At 47.5% G+C, this 16,306-nt stretch overlaps 1 protein-coding gene across 1 annotated transcript in view; it reads right to left on the bottom strand.

Annotated features, from left to right (window-relative positions):
• LOC144146637 (luciferin 4-monooxygenase-like) overlaps nucleotides 1-16,306 on the bottom strand; it is a 75,282-nt gene that overhangs the window by 16,938 nt on the left and 42,038 nt on the right. The window contains exons 5-8 of the mRNA XM_077678575.1: nucleotides 13,698-13,909; nucleotides 11,544-11,712; nucleotides 5,821-5,992; nucleotides 2,519-2,619 (exon numbers count right to left, since the gene is read on the bottom strand). Of these exons, the coding sequence (XP_077534701.1) occupies nucleotides 2,519-2,619; nucleotides 5,821-5,992; nucleotides 11,544-11,712; nucleotides 13,698-13,909 (654 nt within the window). The remainder of the gene's footprint in view (nucleotides 1-2,518; nucleotides 2,620-5,820; nucleotides 5,993-11,543; nucleotides 11,713-13,697; nucleotides 13,910-16,306) is intronic.

Below are 16,306 nucleotides of genomic sequence, written 5' to 3'. Positions count from 1 at the left end.
TGGGTCAAGCATTCGCAACGCTGTTTTAGTCGCCGACCCATATACCCCACTGCCATAGTCTGAACGAGAACCAACAACAGCATTATAGAGCCGTAGTAGGAGTTCTTTGTCAGCCCCATAGGATTGGTGGGAGAGAAACTTATGGATATTCATTGTTTTCATACATTTATGATTAAGTTTCTTGATATGTGGGATGAATGTGAGTTAGCGGTCAAACACAGCACCTAAAAACTCGTGCTCCTTGTTCACAGGAAGCGACAAGCCATTAAGAGTAATGTCTGGGTCCATATAAACCCCGAGCTTCCTAGAGAACACAACGCAGGAGCTTTTTACAAGATTCAATTTAAAACCATTCTTGTCTGCCCACCTCGAAAGTTTCTTGACGCCGAGCTGGACTTGGCGTTCGCATCTTGACATATTACATGATTTAACAGATAGCTGCACGTCATCTACATACATGGAGTAAGAAATTTTAGGCGGCAATGCCTTCCCAAGGGAGTTCATTTTTACTATGAAGAGAGTGCAGCTTAGAACTCCGTCTTGCAGCACGCCATTTTCTTGCACGTGTACCTTTGACAGTGCAGAACCTACTCTGACGCGAAAGGTCCTCTCCGACAAATAACTAGCAAAGGTGTTAAATATATTACCAGAAACACCGAATGACTTCAGGTCAATAAGGATCCCATAACGCCAAGCGGTGTCATAGGCCTTTTCTAGGTCGAAAAACACAATTAAACAGAACTGTTTGTGAATAAAGGCATCCTTAATATATGACTCTAGTGCCAGAAGTTGATCGTTTGTGGATCTCCCTGCCTTGAAGCCTGCCTGACAGCTCTCGAGAAGATCGTTGTAACCCAAAAAGTACACAAGCCTCCGGTTTCTCATGTTGTCGAGAAGCTTGCACAGGTAGCTGGTCAGGGCATAGGGTCGATAGCTAACGGGAGAAGAAGGGTCCTTCACTTCTTTCAAGAATGCCACAACTATGGCATCCCTCCAAGACTTTGGAATGTGCCCCGAAAGCCATATCTTGTTGAAAAGGTGAAGAAGTGTTACAAGAGTGTCTGTGTGTAAGTTTTGTATCATTGTATATGTAATGTTGTCTGGGCCTGGAGCTGAGGGTTTACACGTGCTCAGAGAACCCCTCAGCTCATTAAGTATGAACTCAGAGTTATAAGAAGTGGCTGACCTGTCAGTGTCATGCAAAGGCTTCTTTTCGGCCACGAGTTTGTGTTTAATGAAAGTGTTTGTGTAGTGTGCTGAACTGGAAACGTGTTGGAAGTGTTGTGCGAGTGTGTCAGCCTGGTTTTCGAGTGTATCCCTGTTGTGCTGACCAGAGGCAGGCTGTGTGTTTGTTGTCCCTTGAGTTTGCGTGTTCGTTATCATACTTTCCGGGTGTCTGTGTAGCAGTAATTTAATGTTATGAATGTACGCCAACTATCGCGTTTTGCCTCACGGCGCACACGTTTTCCAAACGCATTGGCCCGTTTGAACAAGAGGAGGTTACGCGACGTGGGGTACCGACGAAGGATACCCCACGCCTTGTTCTGGGCCTCTCGCGCCCGCCTGCTGTCCTCATTCCACCACGGTCTCCGCTGGTTGCGCGGGGCAACAGAGGCGTGGGGTATGGACTTTTCGGCGGCGTCGAGGATGTGCGCCGTGAGTAGTTGGGTTGCCTTCTCAACGTGTAGTTGTTTTATGGACGTGTAGTGTAGTTTAGATGAATCTGTAAATGTATTCCAGTTTGCTTTTGCTTCATTAAACCTGTTCTGAGAAGATGGACTGCTCGGGCCCTTACCTATATATGTTAGTGAGGTGAGGAGGTGGTCACTACCGTATGGATCAGTGCCCACACCCCACAGAACACTAGAAAAAAAAATGAAATTTTGCAGCTCAGTGCAACAAAAGCGAAACCCTTTCTAATGAATTGGTGTGCGTTGTTTTTTGTTGTATGCCTAGTGCAGTTTATGCAAGTCACATGTTCAGAGAGAATACGACAATGTGCTGGAATGCAAAGCGCGACGAATGGTGAGTGAAACGCGCGAAGACCCATAAAGGCTTTATTTAGAGCGGTATTTTAGCGAATGTTTTAATAGTGTTCAGACAGGGAAGTGCGAATATTTTGACACTTTATTCAATCTATTAAAGAGCAAAAAGTGACCCGTATGAAGAACGTCACATCCTGTACGAGTTGTGTTATGCGCTCATTACTTCGATCATAGGCGTTATAGGCAAACTCAAATTAAAAAGCTCTTTTTTGCAACCTCGCTACTTATATTGAGCCTGAGAAAAAGTAACTGGAAACATATGACAAGTCTGTTTTTCAAGGTTTTAGTTTTTGGGAATTTGCATTTTCACACCGTTGCTAGCGGGCATACGCATACACAATAAATAAACAAGCACTCTGAGTGCGATAATTAGGCAATAGCCGAAATGGTATTTATGCCGGCTAGCGGTATAATATGCGCTCTGTAACATCATACATCGTACGGACCTGGGTGTTTTGAGTTCGAAACTTTACCTTTATTTCTGTCATGGGCATTGGTGCACCAACGCTCTTCACATCTTTAGTTGATTCCCTTGGGAATGTGACCAGACAGGAACTCTCAGTTAACCCGTACGCTGTAAAGTGAAAGCATTGCTTTCGAATCAACGAACCGGGCAGAGATTGAATCTCAGGACATAAACTAATAAAAATTCGGAGGAAATAAATGCTGAACTTTTTACTAGGCTCTTGAAATATAATCCTGTCGGTCTGCTTGCAACACTGATATCTGTCTTTTTCTCGGAATATGAACAATGGCATTAGTGAAATGACCTACGCCCTTTGCATACAAAAACTTTTACGCGCTTTTTTTTTACATCTTTTTCTCATGAGCAGACGTAGGATTGCCATTGATGTCGTTTACACGTGTTCCCACCTTTTTGTGAAATGGTCTCAAGCTAGGTGGTTTTTCTTAGATGCCTCGATATTGAAAAAGACAACCTGACGCGCCAAATCTTTGCTCAAAAACACGGCATCAAGGGCTCTTCCGGAGAACACGTCCAAGCCATGCTGTTCTGTTCTACATCACCCGTTTTATTGCCCTAAATTCAAGGAAACACTCAAGGCTTGATGCACTAATCCCAAAAGTCTAGATGGAAGCCCGTGGTCTACTTGCACAGACCTCTAACGAAGAACACCAAAAAGGACTTCATAACATGGTTTTCGAAATTATCAAGACACAACGCGACTTTAAGTCCCAATCCCTCCCCGTGGCTCAGGCTAGCAGGATAGATGTACAAGACATCGGCTAAGTTCGTGAAGTTATCGCGCTCAACATCCACAATTGTCTCACTGTTGCACCATTATACACCCACCCCTTACGACAAGAGCAGTAGAGAAACTTGAGTGCACCGCCTCAAAAATCCTACGAAAATCACCCGCGGGTAACATATAAAATCAAACTGCACAAAAATAACAATCAGGCAGCAATATATATAAGCACCTCTTCACGGGCACTGTCTGAAGAGCAAGTTCATTCTCTCAAAAATAATTGATTAATGTAATGTGATCTGCACAGCACCACCTGCATTTGGGTTGCAACAGCTTTACGATTGCTTGCTTTGCATTCCGATCCTGAATTGATATTTTGTACTCGTCCCTTATGCATTCTTCTGCTGTGCTATATTCTTTGATGCGCGCCAAGTTACGTATAAATTATTCTAGTACCAACTTGCACATCTTTCCGCTTTGATTGACCGCACGTTATCTACGTGAATATTGCAAAGCACCTAAGCTCATTACACACCACTGTAAGCTATGTTGGACTTGCTAGGAGATGTGGAGGAACCACTTGAAGAAACAGGTTCTTGTGACCCAAGCACTGGAATCAGTGCGTACGTGCGGCGGTTAGCACATGGGAGAGTGATCATACTTCCTTACCTCTGCCTCATGCTCCGTAAATCAGAATTACTAGTAGTAAGCCTCTAGATAAAGGAGTTCATAAGCGCGACTCGCCCTAATATTGCTATAAAACTCACTGCATAGATTTTTTGATGGAATACTCATCATTGAAATGACTCAGAAACGCGAAAAAAGGATAACAAAAACAATTAGATATGCGTGCCTCGAGCTTCAAGTACATACTTGTAATCTGGTTGGAGAAAAGACCGGATTTCAATAACGAACGGCCGCAAGCCATTGAAGCGAATCCCGCGAGACCCCGTCTGCGGCCGTGGGACTGACTGCGTGTCCTAGTTTAGCTGTACGTATGCTCTTTCCCTCGCACTAAGCAATAGGGTCTTGCTGGATCGACATACCCAACGGAACTGCTGCAGCCGGTTATTCGTAACGCCTTTTTTGAGCGCGCTTAATTACCTGTGAAATTTTTGATCAGTGTGCGTTGATCGGATGTTTTTTTGTTATTTATAATCTGAACCCAATACATTTTTAATTTAAACCAGGCCGGAGTATGTAGTGGTTAACACTCCAGTCACATATTGCGGCTATGTGTGAAAAAAAAACGTGCTTAAAAGACAACAAATAAGCACCAATACCCTGTGTGAAGGTGCATCACGAGCGGACGTGTACATAATGATACCTGGCCACTGTACGGCCGCGAAGCCGCGAGATAGCTTGCCTAATGCAGTGCATCACGTCACGAGCCATGGACATGCGAAGACAGACATTTGATTTTTCTATTTTTATGTGTATTTCATTATTTTGCTTGTACCCGGACTTGGCTATAGCGCCATCTATGGACGCCAGATCGACGGCATGGGAAGAGTCGACACCGTAGCCGTGAAGAGCGTCCCAATGACACACACGCGATGAGAGGCGATAGTGGTCAGTAGTTATGAGACGAGTGCCGACGACGCAGATATGGGGCGTGAAGAGGGTACACCTTAGCAATCTTGAGCTGTTTGGAACGTACAAGGTTTTTTGGTCTACGGTCATGCCATATGCACGCATCGTCCTCAACGACATTACCGTACAACTGCTCCGTTGTAGGAAAACAAAACCACAGCCGGTTAACGCGCTCTTAATTAGCAGAACATTCTGCAGTTAGCTCGAATTTGTCGCTCACAGTGACCGCATAAAAAGGCTTGGGACATGAGTGGCCGTACTGGCCCGGGTTGTTTGTTCTGCTTGCGAAAAGCCTACCCACTCGTGCGAGCAAAAGAAGATGCATGGAGTAAAATAGTCCGTGGAGACGGTGTCTCAGCAGCAGGTGTGCTTTTGTGCCCCTGTAAAGACTTTATGTTGGTGCTTACTTGGAATCATACTTCTAGAGACAAATTATATAGTCATGAATAGCCTAAGCTGGACAATAAATTGTGCAGCTTAGAGATATTTCAGTTTGTTTATGGACATCAGAAAATACGCGAACAAGAACAAAATACAAGCCCTCCTGTTCCACGAACGGATATATCTCGGAGTGCAATATTGGTCTTTGACTCTCTTGGCTTTTTGTCGTTTTAACTTTGGCTGTTCATCACTGTACATGCTCCCTGTACATGGCTCACCAGCAAGTGTTATGTTTACGTTACATAAAATCTTTCTGCAGAAATATAAATTCATACTTTTGTTAATATTAGGTATATTCCCACACTATGGACACAATTACCCGCTGGGGTATGCGCGAACTAACGCGAAAGTTGGCAGGGCCATCTGTAGGCTGAATCACCCTCTTTGAACGAAAAGGTCCTAATGCTGTTGCCTCCTTAGCCGGTGCGCTGCTTGCCCATAAACAGAGCTGCTGTTCCTGCAAGACTGTCTCTCGGTCACCAAAATATTGTGTAAAGCAACCACCCGTATTCATAAATTTTAATGTCACTTACTATGAAGAATGGTGGTGTACTTGAACTTAGCAGCAAGGTGCTGCAAAATGACACCAGCCGTTGAGCTGCCAGCACTGAGGATAGCGCGAAATCTTCTCAGATCGATTTCCGATAGCAAGGGATTCTCCAGCAAGGGGCCTACGTAGGTGGGATATACCGCACAAATGATGTCCTGTAAAACGAACATGCCCAGCATCACCTTACAACCACATAGTTAAGGCAGTCTTGAGGGCAGTGGACCACCTTGACATCACCACAGTCAACGCTGCGACACTCGCAGACGTACTTCAGGACCAAGCCAAGCTCCCTCGCAATGCTGGATGCCAGGTTCGTCTCCATAACCAGTCCAACTTTATTGTTCTGAGCACCCCTAATGAAAACCGAGCCCAACGCTTCCTGGAGCACCCTGCCCTAAACTGGAAAGACCCTGTGTCCATACTTGCTAACCACATCTTCCCACCAAGCGCCACAGCGTTTGGCACTCTAGTCAGAGTGCCTTCCGAGGAAGACGCCGACACCATCCTCCAAAGCATCATACAGTACAATCCCTCGCTACAGATCATCGGCGCCAGAAGACCTCATGGCTCCACGATAGTGCAGATCTTATTTGAAGGTGCCAAAGTGCCGTAACCGAGCCGCAACCAATAGATCCTGCCCGTTTAGAGGAAGCAAGAGGCCTGCTACGGCAGTCGGCGACCCGGACGCCGCAACGATGTCTGCCCGCACCCAACCACCACCGACCACTGCACCACCCACGGCTCCACATCACCACAACCCAACCATTCCTGCACCGCATCCTGCATCTAATGCAGGGCGGCCCTCCTCAACGGAGTTGGTGGTTGTCGCAATTGATTCTTGCCTTGGTGGAAGACTAGCACACCTGCCATGACTCGACAGCACCTGGATGCCATTTTGCCCCATGGGCACTCACCGATGTCGACCACTCTACCTGACCACCACCTGCACCACACTTCCGCCACAACACATGCTAACATCAGCCGTGTCGGCCCTCTTTCCTAGAGCAAATTGGCTCAAGGACGTCCCCGACGACCACACGTCTGAGCCCCCAGCTGAGCCCCCAGAGCATCCCAGTGACCCAACCCTCCCCTCTCACAAACTGGCACACCTCACCCAGCACCACCTATGATCACGTCATTCTTTAAATGAAAGTCCTGCAGGAAACAGTCATTCGCCTCCAAAGAAAACGCCCACATAGTGCAAGAAAACCAAAGGCAGCGCCAACGTCTCACCATCTCCCCCGGAATCCCCTCCACCCCCACCGCAGCGCCCTAACCTACTCAGTTATCCACTCCTCTTAATCACACCAAACTGCACCCCCCCTGAAATGCAAAGCGGTAAGCGATACTCAGCCAGCCTCTACGGACGCCCCCTTACAACGCATTAACTCCGCACTGAATGTCACTCTATGTTCGCGTCACTTCAGGGCCAATTGACGGCACTAGAACTATCCACACGCAAGAATTAGATTCGGAAATGCTAGAATGGATGCGCTCATTCGCTCAGAACCCACTGCCCTCCACAAACCTAACTCCTGTGGACGCCCCCATACCTAGAGATGCCGACAATGACCTTTAAAGACGTTATAGCCTGCCAATGAAACTGCCGCAGCTTCAAGCCGAAGCGGGCATCACTTCTAGCTTTCATCACCACTGTCTCACACGCCTACAGTTATTGCACTTCCGGAGCCTGGCCCAAGTGTTAAAGTGTTGCATTACAAAGCTTACCGACACTACGATATTCTTCTGCTGGCAACTCTATTACACCGTAATTAGAGTGTAGAGCACCGCATCCCGACTTTCGACCTTACAGAAATATTCATGACCATCATACCCAAACGTATAGGACACAGACAACTTAACGTACTTAACATTTAAAGCTCTCCCCGTAACACGAAACACACATTACATGACATCTTCGAATCGGCTCTCCAACACGCCGGCCACCAACCCCTCCTGATTATGGGTGATTTTAGTGCCCCGCATATTGCGTGGGGCAACTCGCGCACAACTCGCAAAGGGCGCCTGCTGTGGGAGACGATCCAACAACTCCACCTCACCACTCACAGCGACCCCGACCACGCTACGTGCATAGGAAACAGTATAAAGCCCGACACAGTCCCCGATATCACTTGCCCACTTCGTCTCGGTCCTGACACTTGGCACCCCCTTCCACATAACTTGGGAAGGGACCACTTCATCACCGAGTTGTAAAGCACGATACACATCTCTTCCCACGAGCACGCACAGCACACGCATATAACGGACTGGGATGCTATTCTCTTATAAAGTCAAGATATCGCTCCACCTGACCATGACAAAGACACTGACCTCGAGCAGGTGGTCGCCAACCTGTTGCAAGCTAAACAACACGCGAAACTCGTAGACCCAAAAATTGCCTCCGCCTACGTGGACTACAAAATAATGCATCAATGGGATGCTTACAGAAGCCTCGAGCGACGGTGGCGCAAACGCAAGCACCGCCGAGTCCTGCGCCGCCGACTCGAACTCATCCGCCCTAAAATTACACGACACGCAAAATACCTTACGCGAGCCAACTGACACCAATTCTGTGACGAAATGCGGGTACCCTCAACAGGCGCAACACCTGGGCTCTCTCAAGTCACCTGCTTGACCCTTCCAAATCCAAATCCATCCAGTCCTTACATACCACACAGCTTCTCCACAAGCAGGATGGCACGAAACAAGATATCATATCTCGCCTTAAAGCCCTATACATAGGGACCTCTAATTCCTCCGAGCCACTCATTACACGCTACGCCGGAGCTCCCTACTCCACCCTGGATGCTGAAATTTCTCACGAGAAAATCATACAGGCCATCCTTTCCCTGCGCCGCCAAACCGCCCCAGGCGCGTACGCCATCACTAACGAGCTTCGTCGACATCTTCACGATACGTGAATTGATCTTATCACCACTTTGTTTACTACCACTGGGAGCACGGCACTCTTCCAGCTCCTGGAAACACGCAAATATCTCTCTAATTCCGAACCCCAGCCAAGCTCTTGCTTTTGAATAACTCCACCCTATTTCGCTCACACCCTGCGTAGGCAAACTCTTAGAGCATGTTGTCAAACCCGTCTTACTGCCTACCTTGCTACTCCCAGCTACTCCCACCAACCAGCTACTCCCACCAACCAGCTACTCCCACCCACTATGATTGGTTTTCGTCCTGGCGTTCCTACCCTGGATGCTATTCGCCAGATTCATGCTGACTTCCTCGCCCAGCCATCTAAATCCGCAACGCTACCATTCTCGCACCTGATCTACATAAAGTTTTTGATCATGTCTCCCACCACGCCATCCTCGACTCCGTCAACCGCCCCAATCTTGGCAGTCACATACACCCCTACATAACAAACTTCCGTTCTAACCGCACCGCTACACTGCGCCTTCGCTCACTCCTCTCCACAACTTTCCCTATGCCCCCTCGCGGCACGCCGCAGGGCGCCGTCCTTTCCCCGCCCCTCTTTAACCGAGCTATGACGCCTCTCGCTCGCACTCATGAACACACTCCCAACTTCCGATGTGTGATCTATGCTGACGACATCGCACTATGTGTTCCCAGCGGTAGTGATGCCATGATCGAAAAGACCCTCAATCAAGGAGCCTGTATCGTACACAAGAGTTACTATATTACCTCCCCGGCAATCCCGGTCCCCCTCCTTCAAGGTGCAGCTGAATCCATACAGGTCTCGCTCGATGGCACTATTATTCCCAATTTCACACAAGTCCACATCCTTAGCTTGATCCTGCACTCAAATCGCCGCAGCACGCACACCATCGCACAGCTTCACACGTACACAACGCATATCATTGGCCTCAGTAGTTGTATCACGACAGGTAAAAATGACCTCGTTGAATCTGAGTGCCATCACCTCCTTTAGAGCTTCATCATCTCTCGCTTCTGATACCTCATAGCTTACGCCACCCTCATCCTCACTCAGCACCAGTCCTTGGACGCTCTTAAAGACGCAGCTATCGTGCAGCGCTTCTTTGGTTACACACGCCCCTACCGAACCACTTCTAGCCCTAGGTCTTCGCAACACGGTGACGGAGCCAGTCAAAGCGCACCGCACTCCCCAAATCACTCGCCTATCCCAAACGCCCACCGGCCGCTGCATTTAACAAGCGCATCTCAACCCACCCATTCTACTCGATCCTATGGCTACCATCTCTCTCTTAAACCGCTTCAGCATCCACATTAAACCCCTTCCTCGCAATAATAATATCACCTTCCACTTTGGTCGCCGTTTAGCCCGTGCCTGGGACCATCTCAAATGCTACCCGCCTTCCCGCAACGTCCTATATGTACCCGCGGCTGAGTATCCGAGCAGGCCCTCTCTTGCCATTGGGGTCATAGGAGCACATGGCGCCTACCCGCAAGCTTCAGCCACGGTGCTCACCTCGCCTTCAGTCTCCGCGGAGGATGCGGCAATTGTCCTCGCTCTTACCGAAACACCCACCCCTCCGTTATATTAACCGATTTGGAACCCGCAATTTCAAATTAACTCAGGGGCACCATTTCATCACTGGTCCTCCCAATTCTTCGCACTCGACATCCTTCCGAACCCGTGACGCTGCTGTAAACCCCGGCCCACACTGGCATAGGTGGTAATGAGGCTACGCACCACCAATACCGAGCTTTGACACACCGGGCAGGCGCTTCTTTTACTCTTAAACACGCCGTTGCCGAGATGACTCATTCGGTAGTGCTCACATACCGGGACATCATCCAATATAACCGCCTCCTTCGCAAACAACTTCCCCCTTCCCACCCCTCGCTCAGAGCTGAGGCTGCCCCCATGTGGCACCATCTTGAGACCCATTCGTTTCCTCACCGCACTCTATTAGTGCATACGTACCCTCACCTCTTTTCCTCTCCCAACTGTCCCTTGTGTGACGCGCCAGACACGCTCTATCACTCGCTCTGCGAATGTCCGCGCGACACTTTCCCCCGTCTACCCTTCCGCCCCCTCTGGGAACAGGCTCTGAGGTGCTCCGACCACGACATATATATATAGATATATATATATATATATATATATATATATATATATATATATATATATATATATATATATATATATATATATATATATATATATATATATATATCTATATATATATATGTATATATATATATATACATATTTACGGTAAAAAATGACATTTCAGATGGTCCGGAAGAAATATCAAAAAGTAGAGTCCGATGAAGACTCGACCTCCAGTCGAAACGTTAGTAAACATGTTTGTTTTTGTTTTTTGAGTCGTGCGTCGGACTCTACTTTTTACAAATTATATATATATATATATACATATATATATAGATAAATAGATAGATGGATGGCTAGATAGATAGGTATTGGCACTTAACAGTAGGTGTACTGCTAAAATGGATAGAGAAGAACCCCATCCTAAACGGCACGGCTGGTTCCACAAACAGTTACTAAGGCTATCCAAAAGTTTTTTTTCATTTGAGTTACATCGCAGTCGTCCCCTAATTAAGCATGCGGGGTTGACATAGCTCAACGTACCCGCAATAATAACTGGTTTGCACTAACTATTGCAGAATTGTTTTGGAGGGATCCCTCACACCATGGACAGAAAAAAACAACGCAGAGACGCCTAAATTGGTGTGTGCCCAGATATAGATATCACCCATATTGTGTGCCATGACTCGCACCTTGTGTCCAAATGCAGCTGTCAGTGCAACGCCGAGATCAAATGGCGCGAGTACGACTGCCTTCGCACCCAGCGACAGCATCAGGCAGAGGGTCCAGAACCCACCAATGTGCATAAATGGCGTGTAGGCAAGGAGTGTCTTGCTCTCAGTCACTGCACTGTTGCCGTGCCTGCATCAAAAACGTTTGAGACGAGTGCAGCGGAAAAGCTCCTTACGGGGACCTACAGTCTCTCGAACGCTTAGAGACATAACACTCCAGCACATGAAAAGAAGACACGCAATGTTCTTGACAGAAATCTTTGTGTTTATTTGATTTTAAAGCTTTTAAATGGGGCGCAACTTAACTAAAGCACCTGAATTTGAAGACGTAGCGAACGTAGTGCTGATATGTTGTGCCGGCCCCGGCGGGATGTCATCTCACTGTATAGTAGGGGGATGAACCTGCTTAAAATACTGACTTTCATGCTGCCCAAACAAAAGCCAGTTTCATTAGCGTGCTGCTTATGTTTTCGGAATATTTGTAACTTTTCGAGCTCGACAATGCCACCTGAGTAGCTGAACTTACATTTTTGCCATGCCATTTCTCTTGCATTTTGCCATTTCTTTTCCAATTACGCTCTTGTATTTACAATTCATAATTAATCCGGTGTTCTCTGAGTTCTCTTGCCCTCAAGAGAAACATTGTAGTTACATACGCTTCTATTCCGAAAACGAAATCGGGAGAAAGAAATCTTTCAGTTATTCAGTGTAGGAAATCGCGGTATATTTGTAATAAAAAGTGGACAAAAAACCTGACTCCCCGGATCCAAAAATTATTATTTTAAGTGCAAACACTACTTTTCTATGAGTGAAACTTAAGCGCAAAATTTTCACAGGGACGATAAAGGGAACGACACAGGTGAAAATTTTGCGCTTAAGTTTCACTCATGGAAATTGCGAACCAACTAGCTCGTCTCTCCATTTTGCTACTTTTCTGCACGAAGATTCGCTAATTAGCAATGTGGGATCAAAAAGGTCGCCCAAAAATGACCCCTTAATCAAACTCAAATGACATACGACAAAAAGTCACCGAATTTTCCCCGTTACCCTTGTTTTCTCCTCAGAAAGTGTGCGTTTGCCCTAGAAAATTTCGTGTAAACAAGGTATGAGAAGCCTCCATTCTTAGTCTGACATTTTTCTAAGGTCACATCCTAAATTACATGAAAAGAAAAGGTACGGCGTGCTTTCTTGTAATTTTTGTCTCCTTCTCTGGAAGCTTCATTTGCCCTAGCTTAAACGAAAAGGGCACTTCCAGCGCAAAGCCCAGAGCGCCTGGTAAGCTTATAAAGTTTCAAACACAAAACGCACTTGGTAGAAACATTGGGCGAAATAAGAAATCGGAATCATAAACGCTCCGCTGCAACTTCCCTGCATTTATGAAATAAAGGCATTCTGAACAATTTTTATGATTTTATTTAAACTTGGTAAATAATGAAGCGCGTGATCATCGCTTTTTACAATTGTTTGAAAATAAAATTTTTAAAAATACCGTTGACTTCTCTATTATACCTGAAGGATCGGTAATTTGGGGTCAACAAAAGAAACGTGTGTCAGGCTAATACTTTCGTATGGCTCACGGTTATGTGGAGGACAGGCAAGTGCCTTATAACACAATCATTTTCGTTATTGGTGTGGATGAAAAAGTAGCGTTAGGAAAATAACGTTAAAGGTGTTCTAGGTTACTGTCCTGATATGCTCGATAAGCACGCATTTGATTTTACTGGAATAAATGGAATGCTTAGTGTACCCTGACAGAGATGGTACTTGTGCCCGCCCTTTCGTGCTTCATTTTTGGCCGGTTTGATCATTTCATAGACTAGTTTACGTTATTAATGAGTTGCAGATTCTTCCAAACAAAACTATGGTAAGCTTGCTGTACTACGTTCGGTGGATTCTCTTCTTGCGCCAGGTTTTTGTATGACTGTTTTGTTGCCCAACTTTTAGAGGGGCATTTATCACTGAGAAAAATGGCCTCTGTATGGCACGTACATTGCCAGGCACAAGGTAAACGTTTTTTGTAGTCACAGCGGAATAAACTACCCTTGAAGGCTGACATTTGGCATAACCTAATGACCGGTTGCACTGTATTGGGTGTCTTGTTGTTCTGTTACTTACGAAAAGCATACCAGCGACGAGATGAAGTTCTTGTGCGACAGCTGTACTCCCTTGGGTTCACCTGTCGAACCACTGGTGTAGAAAATAGCCAGCAGTCTATCCTCGTTGCTCCCCACACAATCGGGAACCTCTGGATATGGTGACGGTTGAGCAATGCGCTTGAGAGTTGTAAAAGTCACCATTGTTTCGCACTCGCCGAAGGAGACCAGAACCTGCAGGATGTGCATCTACAATGTCCTATAACTGCGGTGTACAGCTTACCGTATACCAGTGAAATGACAATTTACGCCAATTGATACCAAGGACAGTATTTATTAATCTGTTGAAGGCACAGTTATACCGCGAAGCAGTTGATTGAATTGCCGCAGCGCCAAAACCTGTCAGTTCAGAGCAAAAGTGCAAAATTGCAAATTGCAGAGCAGTGTTGCAAAAGAAAAATTGCGGCAGGCTCATATTAGTGACTTGAAAACTGCCCAAACAGAGAGGCTGGCGGCCTCACATAAATTATTCTTCCCCGCACGGGGCACCTTGAGCAATCTTGGTGACGGTACTGGCGATACCGCGGACCCCGAGCCCCCAAACATACGCTGGATTCAACCGTGGCAATGTGTTTATAGGTGGAGGGTTAGAAACCATGAACGGTGGCCGTCAGAGCCAAGGTCAAGCTCCGGCAGATGGGCTCCCTGTCTGTTCACCAGGCAGGGAGCTCCGGGACCTCTTTGGCTACCAGGGTAAGGTCAAAGAAGAAAGTACCCCCGTCTCCCTGCTTTCCAATGTATCATATGGCATTTTCCATATTCCCCAAACGTGATCGGCCCCCGAAAAGGGGCTGCACCGAAGTTTCGTTCCCACCACTTCCCAACTTGAGTATTCCAAAACCGAACAACTACTCTCGCTTCTTAGTAATAAAATCAGTTGACCAGTTGAACCCTCTTGCTTCAAAGTCAGTATTTCTCGTCTCCAAATTTCTTGAAGGTGTCATCGGCGAATCATATAAAGCCAAAAAACAAAGAACCGGTGAAATCCTTGTTGAAGTCAGTAGCCAGGATCAGGCTGATAAACTACTTGCACAAACCCGCATCGCCGATCTGGCCATCCGAGTCACGCCCCACCGCAGCCTAAACAGCTCCCAGGGCGTGATTTCCGAATATGACCTACTCAATAAATCTGAAGCTGACCTGCTGGAGGGCCTTCGTAGTCAGGGCGTAACAGCGGTCAGGCGCATAACCATCCGCAGAGACGATAAACAAATACCGACAAAGCACCTCATCCTAACCTTCTACAAGGCGACCCTTCCTGAATTCATCAACGCAGGTTACATCCGTTGTTCAGTCCGGCCTTACATCCCGAACCCACGGCGCTGCTTCAAGTGCCAACGGTTCGGGCACGGCACAAACACCTGTCGCGGCCGACTTACCTGCGCAAAATGCGCCCAGCACGATCACCCGGCCGAAAACTGCAACGTGCAACAACTTCTTTGTGTAAACTGCCAGGGTCCACATGCGGCCTACTCCAGAAATTGCGAAAAGTTTCACTTAGAAAAGAAAATCATTAACATCAAGGTCACTGAAAACATCACTTTCCCAGAGGCGCGGAAGAGGTTCGCCTCTTTTCCTCTGGGGAGGTACGCCGACGCAGCTCGCCGGGGGGCGGAGCGGCGTCTGGTTTCGGCGGGGACCCAGTACCGCGAGTCGGACTTGGTCCCGCCCCCCCCCCCCTGGGTTGCCTCTGGCAGCCCAACCCGCCTCCGCACTGCTCGCTGAGCCAGCAGCGGCTGTGGTGGCATCCACGTCCGGTGGGGATGCTGCTGCACCCACTGTTTCCCCCTCTCTACCGGCCCGAAGCACACGTGAGGGCCCGGACGAGATGGAGACGGAGGCAGTCGCAGCGACCCCCTCCCCCGCCTCACTGCCTGTGCCATCTGTGGTGCTCCCCACGCCTTCGGCACTGGCAGCACAGGCAAAGAACACCCGAAAGGGTACCACGTCAAGGGGGCCCAGTCCGCTGGGCACCCCCTTGCCTTCAGATGATGACATGGACGTCGAGCCCTTCCGGCTTTCATCGCAGCGGAAGGAACGGGCTGCGACGTCCAGGTCAGTAGAGAAGGCCAGAAAACCCCTTCCAAGAGTCCAAGCCCCGAAAGACCCTACATAAATAGTCACACTCCAGTAGCTCTGAACACATAATAATGGGAAGAGAAAATATTGTTCAATGGAACTGCAGAGGCCTTCTGAATAATCTTGACGACGTTAATGAGATTCTGCATGCCAATCAGCCAAGTATAATGTGTGTCCAGGAAACACATCTGAATTCCAAACACACAAATGTCTTGAATAGTTACATGGTATACAGGAAAGACAGGGATGGCTGCACACACTCTTCTGGCGGTGTTGCCATAATCACCCGCAAATCCTTAGCATGCCACCCTGTCACCTTGAACACCGTCCTTGAGGCTGTAGCAATACGCTTAATAATATTTAATAGGTTGATAACGGTATGCTCCATATACATTCCTCCTGATGTTGCACTTACGAGCTCCGACTTTGAGGCGCTGGTTGACCAGCTGCCCGAACCATACACCCTTACAGGCGACCTTAATGCTCACAACT

Source organism: Haemaphysalis longicornis, unplaced genomic scaffold, assembly GCF_048455015.1.
Source record: "Haemaphysalis longicornis isolate Haplotype H1 unplaced genomic scaffold, Haemaphysalis longicornis Haplotype H1 scaffold_7, whole genome shotgun sequence".
NCBI lineage: Eukaryota > Metazoa > Arthropoda > Arachnida > Ixodida > Ixodidae > Haemaphysalis > Haemaphysalis longicornis.
This window is presented reverse-complemented; position numbering and strand designations above follow the sequence as displayed.